Here is a 19,604-nt window from a genome sequence, read left to right as displayed (position 1 = left end):
GTATTTAATATAGTTTTAGAAAAATTGATGCAAATGAATACAGCTCTGTATAATATGGATTTTGTTAAAGCACTGGTCTTAGTTAATGACAGACTGTATTGCATCAGAGCTGAGTGTCTGGTGCCCGTGTAGAGTCAGCTGTTTGTAAAGGCACATAGGCTTTTTAGGGAGCGACAGCTCTCATACAACTCTCAGGGACAACAGATGGAAATCAGCTTTCAGTCATATTTACAGATGTTCATAAATATGCACTGTCCCTATCAAATAAATAAATAAATATATATACAAACTGAACCTCTTTACAGCTCATTCTCTGTTTTACTGTCACAACATAAGGGTTGAGCTAGAGCAATTCTCTATAAATGTGGGTAATATTTGAAGTAACTTTTGTCATCTTGAAGTTAAGTACTTTCTAATAAATGCAATATTCTACTAGTACACTGTGTTCACTATTATTAGGCAAGTGGGTATTTTGACCATATCATGATTTTTATGCAAATTCTCCAACTCCAAGCTGCATAAACTTGAATTCTTATTGGATTTCAGCATATCAGGAGATGTGTATTTGTGTACCGAGGGAGAGTGTGCAGAATTATTAGGCTTTAGGGTGAAGAAAAACAGTGTAGCTCTGAACAGTGTCTGGGAGGCGTGTAGAAGCTGCTGCAGAAATAGTTGTCCATCAATAGATCAAGAAACGGACAGACTCCACGAATGGAAGTCTTATGACCATTATTGAGAAAAAGAGTGGCTGTATTTGGTCACTGATTTTTAATTTTTTTTATATTTTTGGAAATGTGTGGAATGTTTATTTGTAAATGTTGAGTTGTTTACTATTCTGACAGATGAAAATTAAAAAAATGAAATGGAATTTTTTTTTTCATGTAATTACTTAATAATTCTGTACATTAATAGTTGTCCAATAAAGCAGACAAAGATTTTGACCTAAGAAAGCCAAAACTTCACTTTTACTTTCTTAAATACTTAGGTTTGAGGTTAATTAACATTTTGGATTGACCCAGAGCATTTTAGTTGTTCAGTTATAAAAATGTATCCTCATAAGTGCAAGTTTCCTAATAATTATGCGCACAGTGTATTTCCACGGTAACACTTTAGATTAGGTCCCACATATTAATAGCTAGTTAATAGTAAAATGAATAATAAGAGCTTAATTACATCTTTGTTAGTATTTATAAAGTACTTTCAATGCATTTTTGGCTGTATTTTGCGAGTACTAACCCACTGACTATTTTCTTCCCAATAAAAAGTAGCAGAGATTACAGTAAATATTTTTGTGCATACACTGAAATATTAAGCATTAATAAGTGTTTGATTAATACCAACTAATAGCTAAGTAACAGCTATATGGTCCCGAAACTAAAGTGTTACCATTTCCACTCCCTTTTACTTGAATGAGCGATATAGGCTACGTTTATATGATAACGGTCTGAACAGAAGATGCAAAAGTGGCATCGCGTCTTCACTTTTTATTCCGCGTTTAGACGAGCGTTTTCGGGAGGAAATTTGCGTGCGTACGGTGACACAAAAGTGTGTGGAATTCGATTGTGTGTGCATGCCAGGTTTCTGTGTACTGTATGTATGTAACGTAAACGTGTTCGCGATGTGAGCAGATTTGACCAGAGTTTTACAAAAGTCTTGGACAGTGTAGACGGAAACGCTACAGCAGAGCATATTTAACTTTTCCACTCTGGAGGGTGGTTTCAAATTTTTGTGTTTTTAAACTCCAAAAACACCATCCCCGTCTAAACCAGTCATGTCCAAACTATGCCCATGGTCCAAATGCGTCCCTCAGAAAAAAATTTCTTGGCCCTCAGGCTTCCAGGAGAATTGGCCCAAATTACCTTACATCAATGCAAAGTGTACTTTTTATTGCAAGTTTTTTGAAAATGTACCTTGATAAAAGCCAATATTTATAATATTTTGTGTGTGGTTTTGAGGATCTTAGCATGAATAAAGGACTGATGGCTCATTTTAATGTGATAAACATGCACATATTTTAATTATTTACTGCTCTGAGCACATTCTACGGCTCTCGATCGGCCCTCTGCTTCACCTGGGTTTACATATGTGGCCCTTCATGAAAAAAGTTTGGACACCCCTGGTCTAAACAAAGGGCACTTTTGATAAAATATTTTGTCGTTTTTACCCGCCAACATTCTCATGTAAACAGTCCCATAGTTTCTAACACAGGAGCTTTATTTGAGCACAGAAGACTGGAGCCTATCTTTCACTTATATATGTATATTTTAGTATATTTTTGACAATGTGCTGTATATTTTTCAGGCTGGAGCGATCACCCCAGTTTCAAATGCAGAATCACTGGACCAGCTCAATGCAGACGCTCCAAAACCAAGGCCTAGAAAACTCAAGGTACACTTCTTCTCTGTCACTGTGATTTATTATATACTAGTAGGCTTGATTTAATACCTAACAGTTTCTCACCCTCCGCAATAAATAAACCGCCTATTATATATTATCTGCCGGGCGCCGTGGTGCTGATTAGCTGTAGGTCATTGGTGAGGCAGTCTGTGGTCACCTGATTTAATTTGATAACAGCAAAGAAAAACAGGCCTATGTGGGACAAGCGAGGACATTCTGTTTTTAACTAGTACTAAACGCAGTGGTGGAACGTAACAAAGCGAAAGTAGTAATGTGCTGTACTTAAAGGTGCACTGCATAACATTTTTAGTTGAGGGTCTGCCACCTGCTTGTCTCCATGGAAATGTTATTGCTTTGTCTAGAATGTTCCACAATATAGATTGAACATATTTATCTATGGAGAGTTGCCCCGTCTGTTGTATTTTTGAGCAACCCGTAATGAATAAATGTCAGATGGATATGTTTAATTAGCCAGGCTGGCGTCACCTAGTGCCTCCGCTCAATTTCATTTCTCTGCAGCAACTAGGTCAGGAATCGAAATACACTAGACCAGGCACGTCCAAACTATGGTCCATGTGCCAAATGCGGCCCTCAGACAATTTTTTCTTGGCTCTCAGGCTTCCAGGTGAATTGGCCCATCAATTAAAATGTACTTTTTACTGCAAGTTTTTTGAAAATCTACCTTGATAAAGCTAATATTTAACATTTAGTGTGTAATTTTAAGACTGATGGCTCATTCTAACGTGTTAAACATGCAAATATTTCAATTATTCACCGTATTGAGCACTAGTTTACGGCCCTTTATCAGCCCTTTGCTTCGTCTGTGTTTAGATATTTGGCCCTTAATAAAAAAAAAGTTTGGACACTGCACTAGACGGTTTGCAAGAACGCCGGAAGTGCGAGTTCGGGCACCAGCCAATCAGCGAAGAGCCATACATTCTGTGTTGGCAACGATTCCCAAGATTTAGGATTCAAAGCCGGAACAAAGAGAATGTTTGGTCAATTTTATCAAGGGGAAAGACGTTATTGCTCTTCTTCCTACATGATTTGGGAGCTTAAAATACCACACATTACATACGTCACGACCAAATAGCAGAGATTGGTTAAGGAAAATAGTACCCGCCTACCGTTGAGCAAACGAATCCTAATGCTGCGAGGTCAGACTGATTCTACAAAGTGAAACCGGCTGATGAATCAGGTTAGTGTAATCCCTCAGTGGTTCTGGTAGGTTCCATAGTGGTCCATGGGCGTACACTAGTCTATGTGCTCTTATACTTGCTCTGATTCAGCTCTAGATCATTCTAAAGATATTCAGGAAAGAACAATTTCTGTCCTGTGAATGTGACTTTTTTAGTATCGATACCTGCTCAAAATAGTATCTAGTTTCGATACTTTGTTTATTTAATATTTCATTTTTGATAACCCTACTATGCATGTAAACCTTTTAGCCCCTGGAAACTATTACATTTTATCTCCATGTTTTTATTACTGAAATGCCAATAAACTTGTTTTGTCCTTGTATGATTCATGGCACTATCTCACAATTAAAGTTCACAGTCAAACAAACCATCGCCAAGCCAAATCCAAAAATCATTAGAACACTCGATAAAAGATTTACAACACTGACTGAGCTGATCATTAATACGAAACACTATTAAAGGATCAATAAACCAACTTTTTTTCTTATCCAAACTGGCTTCAGCACTGTCTCCAGTTAGTGTCAAATGCTACCTTGCCCTTGAGAAGAAAACAAGCTCGATATGATATCTGTAGGCGGAGCAGTTAAAGGCAGTGCTGGATGAGGTACTCTGTTTTGTTACTTAAGTAAAAGTACAGGGGCAAAAGAATACTCAAGTAAAAGTATCACATGAAAAAATATACTTAAACATATACTATACAAATTTTCTTTAAAAGTGCACCAAGTAACTTTTTGGTTGGGGCCCGTCAGCTGCTTGTTTCTACGGATATGTCATTGCTCTGCCTGAAATGTTCCAAAGTATGACTTTAAACAGCTGTACCTTATATTTATTTAATTACAGGTGTTTTTATGGCTCAAAAATACCTATAAAAACAGGTATTCTGACTGTAAGCAGGATCGCTTCTCCACAGTTCTGACCTGTAACTTGGTCTGGTTTGGTCTCCATGAAGATTGGAAGGTTTAATGCCATACTATGAAACATTCCAGACAAACCAATAACATCTCCATGGAGAAAAAGTTACACAATGCACCTTTTAAGAGTAAAAAGTAAAAAGTATTTTGCAGTACATTTTTGTGAACAATTAAAGCATCAAATGTAGTGATTTTGATAAAGAATTTAGCAGATTTTAAGCAACTGATTTCTTAATTTTTCTAGCCTTTTTTCCGGGCTATTAGGCGCGCTCTTAAGCCTCCAACCCCATCAAAAAATTACATTCCAGAGCGCCCTATACACGAATCCACTCGGGTGTCCCAACACGCATGGAGCAGACAGCGACTGCGCAGCATAACACACCCGCAGCAACACTCATCACTCCACGCGGACAAGGAATGGAACGGAGGAACGAACCGAAAAAGCGAGTGCAATGTGCCACTTCTAGACACAACTGAACAACTGAGTCACTGCAAACACGCCGACAATCCAGCGGTCCCAGACAGCACCCTCCCTACACGCCACAACGGAACAAAGCCCAGAGTCACCGTGAACGTGACAAACAAAGTCCAACTGACCCATCGAACTGTTGTGTTTTGTTTAAAGTCCAGTGCGGTTTATTTGTGAAAAAAGTTTGAAAATAGACCATTTAATGACAGTGAGCCTTAATAGAGTGCCTAATAGTGCGGAAAATATGGTAGTTGGGATCTTAACTAAAATTAAAATTAAGTCTCAGCCATTTCAACAAGTCTCAAACTATAAAGAAAAGTACTTTTTACTTTTCAGTCCCGATCTAAAATGTAGTGGAATAGAAAGTACTGATACCTGCTCTCAAATGTAGTGTAGTACAAGTTAAAAATATCCCCTTTTAAATGTACGTGAGTAAAAAAACAGATACCGAAATAATTCACCTTCCACCACTGAATAAAGGTAGTATTTGTAGTAGGGATGGGACAAGATCTCGTGCCAAAAGATCTTGTTTTCCATTTAGTTTACATCTAGATTGGACAAAAAGAGTTACGGACTGGTAAATAATCTCTTGTGGATCTATGGTTCCGTAAAGAAGGTTTACCACTACAACAAAAAAATATAAAATTAGAAATTATGAGGCCAAAACTGCAAACAGGATCGCACAATTATTTTATTATAAATTATTTCAAAATCTCGTCTTGTCTTGTTTTTGTGGACCTAATCTCGTGTCTTGTGTTGTGGAAATTGTGTCTCGTCCCACCCCTAATTTGAGGTAACCTGACCAGTTTTTTTTCAGAATCTGGCTCAGCTTTTTACCTTTTCGTCTTTCCGGCAGTTAAAAATGAAGAATGCTTTCCAGGTATTCTGTTTCTTGACTCCGGGTTTGTGAGGTCGGGGTTGTGAAATGAGGTCAGCTTTGCATTGTTGTCAGTCAGCTATACCTATTCTCTGTACTGACAAAGAACCACAGTGAAGTCATTTTCTGTTTACAACCTCTGAAACTGCCCCAGAAGAGAAATGATTTACTTTTACAGTTTACTTTTATGGACTGAAATAATATGACCTTTATAGATTAAATAATGTTAAATAGATAATACAGGATCATGCAAATACTGTCAAAAGTCAAATTGATCTGATTATAATGTTGTTTCCTCATCACAGACAGACCTGGAGTTGTGTTTTGTTTCATTCACATATTTAACACATGAATCCTGCATATTTAAGCTGATACAGGATGTGCTCCACTGTGTTTTTAAACTCCGTACACCTTCACTAGAATCATTTGGATGATTTTAAAGCTGTAATTGCCAAACTCTACTGAACAAAAGGAGTTATGAACTTGAAAACAATCACTAAATGACATCACAAGGTGGAGCAGAGCATTTTGAGCTTTGGAGGTGTAGACAGATTAATAATAAAGGGTTACTCAAACATGTGTGAATGAAACAAAACACAACTGGCTCATCCAAGCTGCTTATTCAGTTCTGGTCAAAATGCTGGTGGACACTTCCTTATATCTGCCTGCAGGGAGGAGCTAACTACACTGAAACTACTCTGAAACTAACACCAGATGAATAGGCTTAGCTAACAAACACAACTGTAAATAAGTAGGGTGTTAGTTTCACAGTAGTTTCAGTGTAGTTGGCTCCTCCCTGCAGTCAGATATAAGGAAAACACTTAGCATTCTGACCAGAACTGAAGAAGCAGCTTGGATGAGCTGCAAAACATTTTCATCCTACATACCGTAAATTCCAGACTATAAGCCGTTACTTTTTTCCTACGTGAGCTCGGCATCAGTGAGTCGGTGGTGAGACTTTGGCGATGGCAGCTTGACGAACTGACTCAGTGCAAAAAAAACTTTCAGAGGCGATAAAAGCCGATGGCCTGAACTTAATAACATTCTTGAAGACGTGGACACCTGCGGCTTATATTCAGGTGCAGTCTATATATGTACAATTTTAAAATTTTGCTCAAATTTAGTTGATGCAGCGTATATTCAGGTGTGCTCAATAGTTATTTTATGGTAATCGTTTGTCCAGCTGACAAACTGAAATTCTCCTTTTGCCAACTTCGGGTATGTTTTAACAATGGACACATGTATCATGTGACAGTTATCTGACCGTACTGTGTGTGAGTGTAACTGTGTTTTTAAGCTGCCGGGAGTGAGCCCAAGACAAATTTCCCTTTGGGCCAATAAAGTTTATCTTATCTTATGACATCACATAAGAAGATGACCTAACAACTAGGGCTGGGCGATATGGATCAAAAAATATATCTCGATATATTTTGCTATATCTCGATATATGATATATATCTCGATATATGTTCAAGAAAAAATACCCCCCTAAAACTGAAAATTGCAAAAACAAATCTGCCAAATTCCACAAGGTCCTTTTTTTTATTGAAGTGTAAGAGGTCGGCAGTTCATATAGGAACATTTAAGATTACAAAAAACCCTAATTACATAAATAATAATTTAACTTTAAAATAAAAGAAATAATACATATTTCCTTCTTTTCATTCATAAATAAAACAACTCAACACAAGCTCATCTTTGCATTAACTCTTGTTATCCAGACCATAATCATGAGCTCATTTAGCAGAGGAAGTTCAGGATGTTCCTTATTTTAATAGATCCATGTTATTATCCAGCAGTAAGGAGCTCTGAGGTTTCCCACAATCCACTGCAGATCAAACCCAACGTTTCCAAACACTGTTGTACAAGAGACACTGCAGCAGATTATTAATTAAAATCTTCTGCATAATTAAACTTTACATTGCTAAACTTTACAATATATAAAGCATAACGACTACGAGTCACATCAGCCTGTTTGCGATAATAATGCGTTTAATGCAGTTTTGCGCACGTGTGTTTACATTTTACAGAAACGAAACTTAAGCGCATGGCTCATTTGCATAAACAGCACTTCTCACGCAGCTCAACACGTTTAGCTTCTTTCGGGCTAAAGGACGCGACTCGGTGGAATATGAGGAAGTGCTGCTGATGTTCTTGTCTGTAAATGGTGGAAAAGGTTCGTGGTGCTTGAAGCTTTTCACTGGCACCAACTTTCGGCGTTCACGGCGATAGTGACGAGTGAAGGAGACACGAGCGAACAAAATCAGGGAGGCGGGGGTGCGCTGAGGCGATGAGAGAGAAGGTAAACAAGCGAAGAGGCGAAATCAAAATTGAATATAAACATTATATCGGTATATACGATATGTCAGAATTCATATCGAGTTTAAAAATCTCGATATATTTAAAATATCGATTATAACATGGCACAAAGCTCATATGAGTCAATGATGTGTAATACAGGACCTTTAACACACTGTCGTGGCTCAGTTTCTCACTCTAAAGCAATGGATTTCAATAGTCCCACCCACTTTGCACAATCAGCTGTGGTTCCAAAAGTTAATTTTCCATTAATTTTACACCTAGAGCTACTTGCTAATCAATATCCATAACGTGGTTGTTTCAGATCCGAAGAGAACATTTAAGACGAAAGGCATTTAAAACTGAAGACATTTAAAACTAAAGACATTTAAAAATAAAGACATTTAAAACTAAAGACATTTAAAATGAAAGACATTTAAAACTCAAGAGATTTAAGGCATTTCAAATTAAAGACATTTAAAGTTAGTTAGTTAAAATAATATTCTAGGTCTTGTGTTCATTAGTTACTACATACATGTAACAACACTAATGCATGCATGGTAAAACTAGACTATAATTCTAATTGGTTTAAAAGTAAAGTCCATTTTCCATTACTTCATCCCCCACGCGGCACTTCCTCTTTAATTTTACCAGAGCTGAACAGGACAAACCAGATAAGCCCCGAAGGCACTCACAGGGTCCGCTAAAACGGCTAATTACATTCACTCATTAAGCCCCCTAATGGCCTTAAATGGGGTTTGGATCTATACATTTTAACCTCATTAGAATCAGATGTTCCACAACTGTTGATCCTCTGATGACCATCTCTCCAAAAAGAATCTCTTTGCAGATCTGACTTCAGTTGTTACACTTTTGGAGACAGACCAAGTTGTTTTGCAAATAGGAGAACATTAGCTGCATTAGTTTATCTCCAGAAAGAACAGAATAAGAAACGGTGTTATATAGATAGATCGATCGATAGATTGATAGATATATATAGATTTTATAGCTGCTTAGGTGGGTAAAATGCAGAAGGGGACTTTTCAAAACGTAGCTGTAATCAGGTTAAGGTTCTATTCCTTCTCATCTGTTGGCGGGGCAGAGCGTCTACATCCACTACAAGTCAGTACGGTAAGACCAATCCAACTTTACACGTTTTACAAGCCTTACTTTTGTGCTTTATTATTATTATTATTTATTTTTTTATTTTTTTCATATGGAATAATCTCTAATAACCAGAAGGACACGATCCAGTCCAAATGTCTCAATCATTAAGGAGTTATTGATGATGCAATACTAGACCAACTATTTTATCATTGAAATTGTTTTAAAATACCTTTAGAATTTGTAATTAAGGTTTAGCTATTTAACTGGAAAAATACAATAAGTAGGCTGTCAAGATGTAACAAAAATACATTTCCCACTATTTTATAGCCCTTTTTTTTTTTCTTTTTATGAATGGACTACAAGTCGGCCTGTTTCACTGCGTGCAAACCTTCTGACCTCGTATTAGAATTTGTTCGCTGATTTGCTGGTGCCCAGACTCGCACTTCCATGGTTTTTGCAAACCGTGTAGTGTATTCCGATTCCTGACGTAGTCGCTGGAGAGAAATGAAATTGAGCGGAGGCACTAGGTGGCACCAGTCTGGCTAACAAGTCATTTACGTTGGGAGCACAATTTGTCAAGAAAAATAAAACATTTGTGTACAAATGCATTAATTCATTCTAAATTCCTCTTGACATGCTTGACTGCTCCAGACAAGTCATAAAATTCCAAGTAGATGGCAGAGCCTTCAAATGACAGAAATATGCTCCAAATTGTGTTTATATATAAAACAACTCAAGAGTCAACATATACACAAAAAAACTAAAAAGTTACAGGTCACATCTGTGGAGAGGCGACCCGGCACATAGTCAGAATGTTTGTATTTCTAGGTATTTTTGAGCAATAAAATCTCTTGTAATTGATTAAATGTACTGTATTTTTCGGACTATAAGGCACACTTTTTTCATGGTTTCGGTGTTTCCTGTGACTTGTACTCCGGTGGAACTTATATATTAAAATTTTCACACTGACAGCCACGAGAGGGCGCTCTAGGCTTGTGTGTCAGTATCTGCTACTACTATTCGCTCATGTCTCCTGCAGAAAGAACCTCTGTTCTGTCTGTATCATGTCAGTCGATCGCAAAATATTACATTTAAGTGACTTCAGTGACACCGAAACCATCCTGTCGGGATTCAGAAAGGCCAGAATAATTCTAACTGGAACTGATGCCTTGTCTGACGACAGCTACACAGAAGAGGAAGCGGTGCTCCGTTTACTTCCGGAGGTCGTGGAGTTGCTCAGAAGTGGCACCGAGGATAAAGAATTCAAGTGGATTTAGTGATTTGGAGTGAGCTCGAGAGTTTGATAAATTTGTTCTGTTCTGTTGTTTATGCTATAGTTCATATGTGCCATTAACAGCCTGTTGCCTTTCAAGATTAAATGTCGGTTCCTGGTCTCCAATTTTATTAACAGATTTCCCCCCAAAAGTGCAACTTATAGTTCGTTTTTTTCTTCTTCATTACGCATTTTTTGGCTGGTGCGACTTATACTCCGGAGCGACTTACAGTCTGGAAAATACAGTAAACATTCCAGGCAGAGTAATGACATATCCATAGAAACAAGCAGGTGATGAACCCCCAACCAAAAAGTTACACAATGCACTTTTAAAGAAAACAAGTAAGGTTCTCTTCTTTCTCATCTGTTGGCGCTGCAGACAGTCTGTACCCACTTCGAGTCCGTACGGTGAGACGAATCAGTCTAACTTTACATGCTTACAAGCCTTACTTTTGTGCTTTCTTAATTACTTTCCACATCAGCTTTAAACAGATCCCCAGAATCCACTTTTCCTTGTAACCTGACAGTTCTACCCCTGAATGAGTTTGATTGTTGCTCAAATGCTAGCAGTTGCATCTCGTATTTCCTGTCACGAGACTCACCTGTCACCTCTCACCCTCTCTGTGTGAAACAGGTGAGGAGAAGTACGAGGAGTGACACAGCAACAAGAGCTCAGGTTCCGTCTAAGCCCGGTCCGTCCGCCGGGGAGTCCCACGCGAGGCCTCTGTCCAGACCGGCTGCCCTGACGACCTCCAGAAGTCCGGAGACGGGAGTTGCAGAGTTGAGATCACAGCGGGGTATCGCGCCAGATGTCTTCAGTGTAGACACCAGCTCGTCTCACAGCATGGACAGTACGAGGAGGTCAGTATTTACATGTATAGGAACCCATATGATTGATATTTTGCAGTGACATTACGATGGCGGTGTACATGTCGGAGTTACAGAGGTTTACATAATGCACATATTAGCAAAAGCTTTTAAAGATTGCCTGAAAACTCAAAAAAAAAAACATAAAATTGATCCAAATAGGACCTGACCGATGTGGATTTTTTTACGGCCAATATGATATACCGTATTTTCCGGGCTCTTAGACCTTAGACTCTTAAGCCTCTAACCCCATCAAAAAAACGACCGCACGCCCCACAATCCAGAGCGCCCCATACACGAATCCACTCAGGTGTCCCAGCGACCGCGCAGCAAAACACACCCACAGCCACACTCATCACTCTAAGCGGACGAGGAACGGAACGAAGGAACGAACCGAAAAAGCGAGTCCCAGACAGCACTCTCCCTACACGCCACCATTGAAGAAAGCCCAGAGTCACCATGAACGTGCCAAAGAAAGTCCAAGTCTGAGCCATCGAACTGTTATTTTGTTTAAAGTCCAGTGCGGTTTATTTGTGAAAAAAGTTTGAAAATAGACCATTTAATGACAGTGTTTTATAATCCAAAGCGCCTAATAACCTGTAAAATACGGTAGATAAAATTGGAGTTGGAGCTGCCGATAGCCGATATAAAAGCTGATGTATTTAGTGATGTAAAATTCACTATAAATCTTCAATTCATTATAAAACTTAGGTCTGGCTCTACTGGAATTTATATTGGGTTTATTTACGCTACATTTATTCTTATTCTGCCTCTTTACAGTCATTTTTAAAGACAGTAGGTCAGCCTAAGGGCTTTTTTTTTTTTTGCGTGACATTCTAGGCAGTAAAGAAAGAAATTAAACTACCGCTATCAGCCTTTAGTGGTAAATGTGTTCAAAATTAATTGTGAATTCAAATTAAATGTGTTTAATTAATTATGTGTAAATGCAGATCATTCACACCTCTATTCACAGCTCATATACATGTCATATCAGGTCCAGTAAAGTGTGTACAGCCACTATAGCCACTTTACAGTCGGCCAGTGTAAGAGAAAACAGACTGTTTATGTGTGGGAGCTACAGCAGCTATGAGATAACCAATGAGAAATAAACAAAAGTAACTTCAAAACTGACACATTTGCAACACTTACCGCTCACACAGGCTCCTTCACAAGTAAGTGTCCTTTCAATCCTGACTCAAAACGATCGTCCGTAAATATAATATAATCCAGCATGTTGACATCTGGGTGTGTAAACAAGCGCTCGTGAGTGATGTGACTCTGGGGGTGCGTTCAGGGGCAGTACAGCGCATAAACACAGACAAATTACTCCGCAGATAAATATTGATGCGGTGCCACATATTAGGAAATTTTATCTGTCAGGAAATTGGATTAAATTGACTCAGTATAGTGAGTCTACACTTTATAATGAGGTATAAACATGCCCACATAGACTATCGGCCCATATTGGCAAGATTTACATCAGTCGGGTCCTAATCCAAACTAGGGATGGGCATTCGATGAAATTTTCTTAATCAATCGTCGGAAGAATTAACGATCGATTATCGATTAATCATTAATGTTTTTATATTAAAATGATCATCGTTATTATTACTATCTGCACTACTAATCTGCATAAATAAATTCAACTTTACGACATATAAACCGTAACGACTCTAGAGCCACATCAATCCGTTTGACATTATAATGTGTTTAATTCAGTTTTGCGCAACTCTCACAGAAACAAAACTTAAAACCACATCGCTAATTTGCATAACCTCAGCGAAGATAAAACTACAGCTCTTGTGCGCTGATGCGGTCAATTTCTGTCGGATTAAAAGACATGATTCAGTGGAATACAGGTTAGTGTGACCAGATTTGCGTTTGTTAAAACCAGGACACCGGGGGGCTCGTCATCGACATTGCGCGACTCTCACCTGGCAAAGTTTTTTCCCACTGGACACCGAAACATATGTTCCTGCTTTGTACACTGTGCACATGGACTCACACTTGTCCTGAACGCAACGGAAAGCGTGGAATTTCTTGTACAAATCATCGTTAAATACGCATTTGTGCTTCGGTACATTGCAGACTGACCGACTGTTTGCTCGCTCCTTCAGAGAGACACATGTACAGACCCCTGTTTGGTCACGCTAAGCACAGCAACCTACATTCGGTTTGTCGATTAAAATTAACGTAATCGATGAAATTCTTAATGATCAATTATCGATTAATCGATTAATCATGCCCATCCCTAATCCAAACCACACATTTTCAGGAGCCTGTGATCAATACGAGTGTTCATGGGCCTGTTTAAGTGTTTGATTTTCAACAAAAAAAGGTGAGTAACTGAAAAACTATCTAGTCTGTAATTTTATTTGTGAGAGACTTGTTTAACAGCACAAATCAGCTCAGCTCTTGTATGTATTTCCAACAAAATCAGTCCTATACGGTCAGATTGTGTTAAAATAAAGCTCCAGATTAAAGTTTTAACAAGCCTCAGACAGAGCAGTGCTTACAGTTAGCATCACACCCCCAGGGATTGTGGATGACGTCAGCTGCAAAGTAGACGGTGGTGACTTAATCGATCAAAGCATTTTATTTTGATCATAAGGATTTATATGGGACAACAGAAAGGACAAGTTAAAGAATAGCTGAAGTTTTGATATTTCTATGTAAAAAGGCAGATTAAACTCATTCTCAAGTTCTTTATATAAATACACAGTTTCCTTATACTTTTTTGTATAAATAGTTGTTTTTTTGCATGAGCTCCCCCTGCAGGTGTAGTCTTGTGAGTGCAGTTTGGGTCAGATACATAGAAACACATTATAGTTTTAAAAGCTTTGGCTTCTTTTTAGTCAACTAATCGATTAGCAGGACTTTAGTCGATCAAAACTTTCTTTAGTCGATTACAGCCCTGGATGGTTTATAAGAAAATGTAGACTAAAGAGTATCCTCAAAAATAAATTTTTAAAAAGCCACAAAAGACAAAATTTGCAGTCTTTGATGCAGAATCAGAATCAGGGTTTCTTTTTTAATTAACTGTCAAGGGGAAACTATTTTTGTTACAGACATACAGCCGACCAGCAGAAGAATAATAATAGAATAATATGAAAAACAAGTAAATAATATATATATAAAAAATAAATAAAGTTAAAGAGTCTTTGTATAAGTTGTGAAAGCTAATAAAATAATCAAATGTGAGTCTCTTAAAGAAAACAACTACAGTACAGTAAACCTTTATCAAACAACCCTCAGTGATAAAATAAACTTACATTTTAACTAGAATGATATAACATTCTAATCGTTTTTATAGGTTTATACAGTTTTACAACAATCAGATATGGAAAGAATATTGCACCAAGATTGTACAGTGACATTTTACAGTGCAGAGTTTAGAGGTTTGATGTTATAGTTCACATAAAAGAAATGACTCTCAACCATATTGTCTGAAAATGATCAAGACAATTAAAAAATATATTGAAATACAAACTTTTGTCCAAACTCACCACAGAATTACATTTTTAGCGCTAGAAATGTATAGAGCTGCAATGACTAGTCTGGATTATTGTGATCGAGGCAGTAGGCGGGACAGGGACAAACAGGTCTGTTGTCCCTGGCCCCAGTGTTTTAGGGGCCCAGAATTAGACTCTCTTCCTATTAATAATTTTATAGGGGGGCCCATGTCAGGCTTCTTGCCCATGGCCCCCAGATTTCTTTCAACAGGCCTGATTGTCACAATAATTAGTAGTAATTATTGATTATTTGAATAATCATTTATTATTATCTGGATTATGAACAAGTTTAATATCAATACTGAACTACACTAAAGCAAAGGTCAAAGGAAAGAGACAAAGAGGATCCTGTATATTGTGATTTTGAATGGACAAATACATATGTAACTGGTAAATAATTAATACTACTATTAATACTAGAGCCCGGCCGATATATCGGTTGGCCGATATTATCGGCTGATATGGACAACTTTAGGCATATCGGCTATCGGCCGATATGCTTGCTGATAGGGGCCGATATTTCAAGTGGCCATGTTATACCTCGTTATAATGCTTAGACTCTCTACATTCTGTTCATTTAATCCAATTTACAGACAGATAAATGTCCTAATATGTGGCTCCACATCAGTATTTATCTACGGAGTCATTTGTGTGTATCCGTACTGTCCCTGAACACACCACAGAGTCGCGTCACTCACGTGTGTTTGTTTACACCTGCAGACACAGATCCAAACACTGAGATTATATTCTTTTTACGGACAATCGGTTTGAGTCTGGATTAAAAGGACATTTATTAGTGCAGATTTGTGATGTGAGGAGGAGCCTGTATGAGCGGTGAGTGTTGGAAATATGTCGATTCTAAAGCTAGTTTTTGTCATTTGTTATGGGTTAGCTGCTGTAGCTCCCGCACATAAACAGACTGTTTTCTATTGGTCTGTTCTAAAGTGACTATATTGGCCGTATATTTGCTACTGGACCTGCACTGATATGTAAATGAGCTGTGAATAGAGGTGTGAATTATGACATTTGCGCATATAATTAATTACCGCGGCGCGCACGTATTTACGCTATTAGGCTAATAGCGCTACTTTCTTTACTAGTTATGGGTCCGTCGCAAACGAAATGACTCTTAGATCCGGCTCTTTGAAGGGAACGACGGGAGCCTGATCCTTATTGGGAGCCGTGTTTTCTCTTTCTCTCACCTTTTTTCTCTTCACGCCGCGTGCAGATTCGTGGTTTGACAGCGGCAGCGGCTAAAAACGAAACTTTGCGTGTACGTAGGATTAAAAAAAATAATAATAATTTAAAAAACGAGCATATTTGACTGTAGTTTAGCATAAAATAAATAAGTCCCGGTTTAGTCCTTTTTCAGTCCTGGTTTAGACCTGGTTCAGTCCTGATTCAGTCCTGCTTTAGACGTGCTTTAGTCTTGCTTGCAACAAAACAATCTGAAGAGCCACTTGGGAGCCAAAAGAACCAGCAGCTTTTAGTGAGCCAAGCCAAAAGAGCCGGTTCTCTAAAAAGAACTGGAATACCCATCACTAGTGTCTAGAATGTGATGCAAAAATGCCATTAAGCCAACCTCCTGTCTGTAAATATGATGTAAAGAGGCAGAATAACAATAAATGTTGCCTAAATAAACCCAATTTAAAATCCACCAGAGCCAAACCTAAGTTTTTTAAACAATTCAACATTTACAGTGAATTTTTACATCACTAAATATATCGGCGATTATATCGGCTATTGGCAGCTCCAACTCCCATTATATCGGTTTCATATCGGCCACATCAAAATCCATATCGGTCGGGCTCTAATTAATACTACTACTACTGCTGCTACTATCACTAATAATAATAATAATAACAATAACAATAATAGTAATTGCTTTTACTTTAAGAAATATTCAAGGCATACTATTGATATTTTGTCATGACATTATGCTGCAGGGGATCTGTAAATATGTTTATGATTATAAGTTTAGCAGTGACACAATGCTCACATTTTTGGTCACTTTTTTATACAGCGCTTTTCCACCTTTAAGACACTCTTTGCGTCAAGGAACCACTCACCCATTCATACACACATTCATGTACGCAGATGTTGGGGCGAGGTGGGTGAAGGGTCTTGCCCAAGGACACAATGACAGCATTCATCTGTGGGAGCTGGGTCAGTGGATCTGCTGGCTCATGATCATGTTTGTTATGTTGAGAGCCAACCTTAAGATCAGCCAACTGAGCTAATACCGCTCACAGTGCACAGCCAAAAAAGTTTATGAAATAGTCTGAAAAATCAAGAAAAAACACAAAATGGATTTAAACAGCACATTTTCAGGAGCCTGTGATCAGTACAGGCGTTCATGTTTAGCTGTTTGATTTTCATTAAAAAAGGTGAGAGTGACTAAGTGAAAAACTGTTGGCTGATGCTCACTAGCTTGTGACTTTAATGTTATTTGAAAGGAACTTGGTGAGATTATGTTTAAACAAAACTCAGATTAAAGTCTAACAAAGCTTTAGACGGGGCAGTGCCTCTAGTTAGCCTCACACCTGCAGAGAATAAGAGAAAAAAAATAAGAGAGATAAGAGAAAGAGACATCAGCTGCAAAGTATCAAGTATATTGTAATAATTACTGATTTGTCCGCTACTGAATTCCATCTTTATTTTTTTTTATATATATTTTTGCATGTTTATGAGCGTCTAGTCTAGTTAAAACCATTACAAGGCCACACAGTAAATAGGTTATGCCCACTGTTTACGTAGGGTAAGAGCTGTGAGCCCAGGGTGAGCTTCAGACTGACACCAATCAAGGATCTAAAGCCCGGACCTCCTGGCAAAACACCTGTGGCATGGGCCTATTATAAGACCCTGAAACCAAAGCCACGGTGTCCGGTGTCCTCGGGCCTGGAATAGCAGCCCCACAGCTGTGCCTGTTGTTGGGGCTCAGAGCAACATTAAACTTGGCCCTGATCACACCTGCATGGACGGAATTTAAAATAATAATAATAATAATAGTAAAGATTTTTTTTATATAGCTCTTTTTAAACACTCAACGATGCTGTAAAAATAATAGTTTTTCAATCCACTAATTATTCAAATGTGCAAAAATGGTAAATAATTTCATAATTTAAATGTAAAATGTATTTAAAATCTTTTTCTGACTATTTTTACTATTCAGATCTATATAATAATTGTATTTCCTTATAAAAAACATACATGGAGTTGCATTTTGTTTTATTCACACATGTTTAACACACAAAACCTGCTTATTTAGGCTGAGTTCTTCTCTCAAACAGAAAAAACTCTGTTCCATCTTGTGATATTATGAGGTAATACAGGAAGTGTTCCACGTGTGTTTTGTACACCTTCATTATAATCAATAATTTCAGCCCTGGAATTTCCAATCTTTACTGAATTAAACATTAAAAGGTAGATGTAGACAGACTAGTAAAGGATTACTCAAACACGTGTGAATGAAACAAAACATGAGATAACAACTTTAAACCCTATCTTAAAGCTCACATGCGACAATTTTGTGCAATGTATACCCTTTAATCATCTCGGTTTCTCAAGTAGCAAAGAGAGAATTACTGTCACCATAATATCCTTGAACACAAGATGGGAAAATACGTCTTTAAGAAATGATGGCTGAGGCAGTGGCTCGTGATTACCCCAGTAACCTTTAGGAGCACATAAACTAAGATGTTGGTATACATGTCATCACGGGATACATTAACACGTTACATAAAAGTTTACGGTGACACTCTCAAGGGGATCCCCACACACTCAGTTTGACCAATGTTTTCACCACACATCTTCATACACAACTAAATACATTGCATATTTATATTTCAATTAACACTCCCTTTATACAAAATGAATTCTTGTGAGCTTTAAGCCATGTTGTAATGTTGTTTCCTCATCAAAAAACAGACCTGGAGTTGTGTTTTGTTTCATTCACATGTTTGAATAACTCTTTATTATTAATCTGTCTACATCTCCACAGCTCAGAATGCTTTGTTCCACCTTGTGATGTCATGAAGCAATAGTTTTCAAGTTAACTGGTACCTTTTACATTTAGTTCAGTAGAAATTGGCAAGGTGGAATGGACTGTTTTCTGTTAGGTTACGTTTACACTCAAACGAATCACCGTATCACCATATCGGAAACAATTTGCGTCCAGACACGTTGTTTCTGTGTCCTCAAGCCCTCCCTATCCACTCAACTTTGAGCATATTTGTTTACAATTTACAGAAACCAAACTTAAAACTACATGGCTAATTTGCATAAACTAAGCACTCAAAAAAACACTCCTTGTGCCCAGATGCGGTCAACTTCTGTCAGATTTATAAAGGACACGACTCAGTGGAATATGAGTGTTCTTTCTGTGACAGAGGGGCTGGCTAGCTGGTTTGTTTAAACTGTTTTCCACAATAGCGTCACATGACCGATGTCACAAGCCCAGCGAATCAGGAAGGTCCAAGTCACAGTGACGTGGTCCAATAAGGACGGCAACTATAGCTCCTACATCAGCGTATCAACGTTTTCAGGCATAAACACAGTGCCAGATCAGATCTGTACTCAGATGAATTCATGGGAGCTGGCGGCACCAGATCATTCCGTCTCTAGAGCCGTTTTCCATTGGATTAGTGAACAAGCACTGCATCCACAACAACTCGAATCCGTACTATTGTGGTGTG

The 19,604-nt window shown here is 38.0% G+C and overlaps 1 protein-coding gene across 1 annotated transcript in view; it reads left to right on the top strand.

The window, feature by feature from the left end:
• Nucleotides 1-19,604, top strand: part of LOC110153842 (protein FAM13A-like) — a 93,581-nt gene that overhangs the window by 30,739 nt on the left and 43,238 nt on the right. Inside the window, exons 6-7 of the mRNA XM_055158499.1 lie at nucleotides 2,302-2,388; nucleotides 11,166-11,392. Of these exons, the coding sequence (XP_055014474.1) occupies nucleotides 2,302-2,388; nucleotides 11,166-11,392 (314 nt within the window). The remainder of the gene's footprint in view (nucleotides 1-2,301; nucleotides 2,389-11,165; nucleotides 11,393-19,604) is intronic.

Source organism: Boleophthalmus pectinirostris, unplaced genomic scaffold (genome assembly GCF_026225935.1).
Source record: "Boleophthalmus pectinirostris isolate CB_2022bp ecotype Guang Dong unplaced genomic scaffold, ASM2622593v1 HiC_scaffold_22, whole genome shotgun sequence".
Classification (NCBI taxonomy): Eukaryota; Metazoa; Chordata; class Actinopteri; order Gobiiformes; family Gobiidae; genus Boleophthalmus; species Boleophthalmus pectinirostris.
The sequence above is the reverse complement of the archived record's forward strand: the minus strand, read 5'-3'. Positions and strand labels throughout refer to the sequence as shown.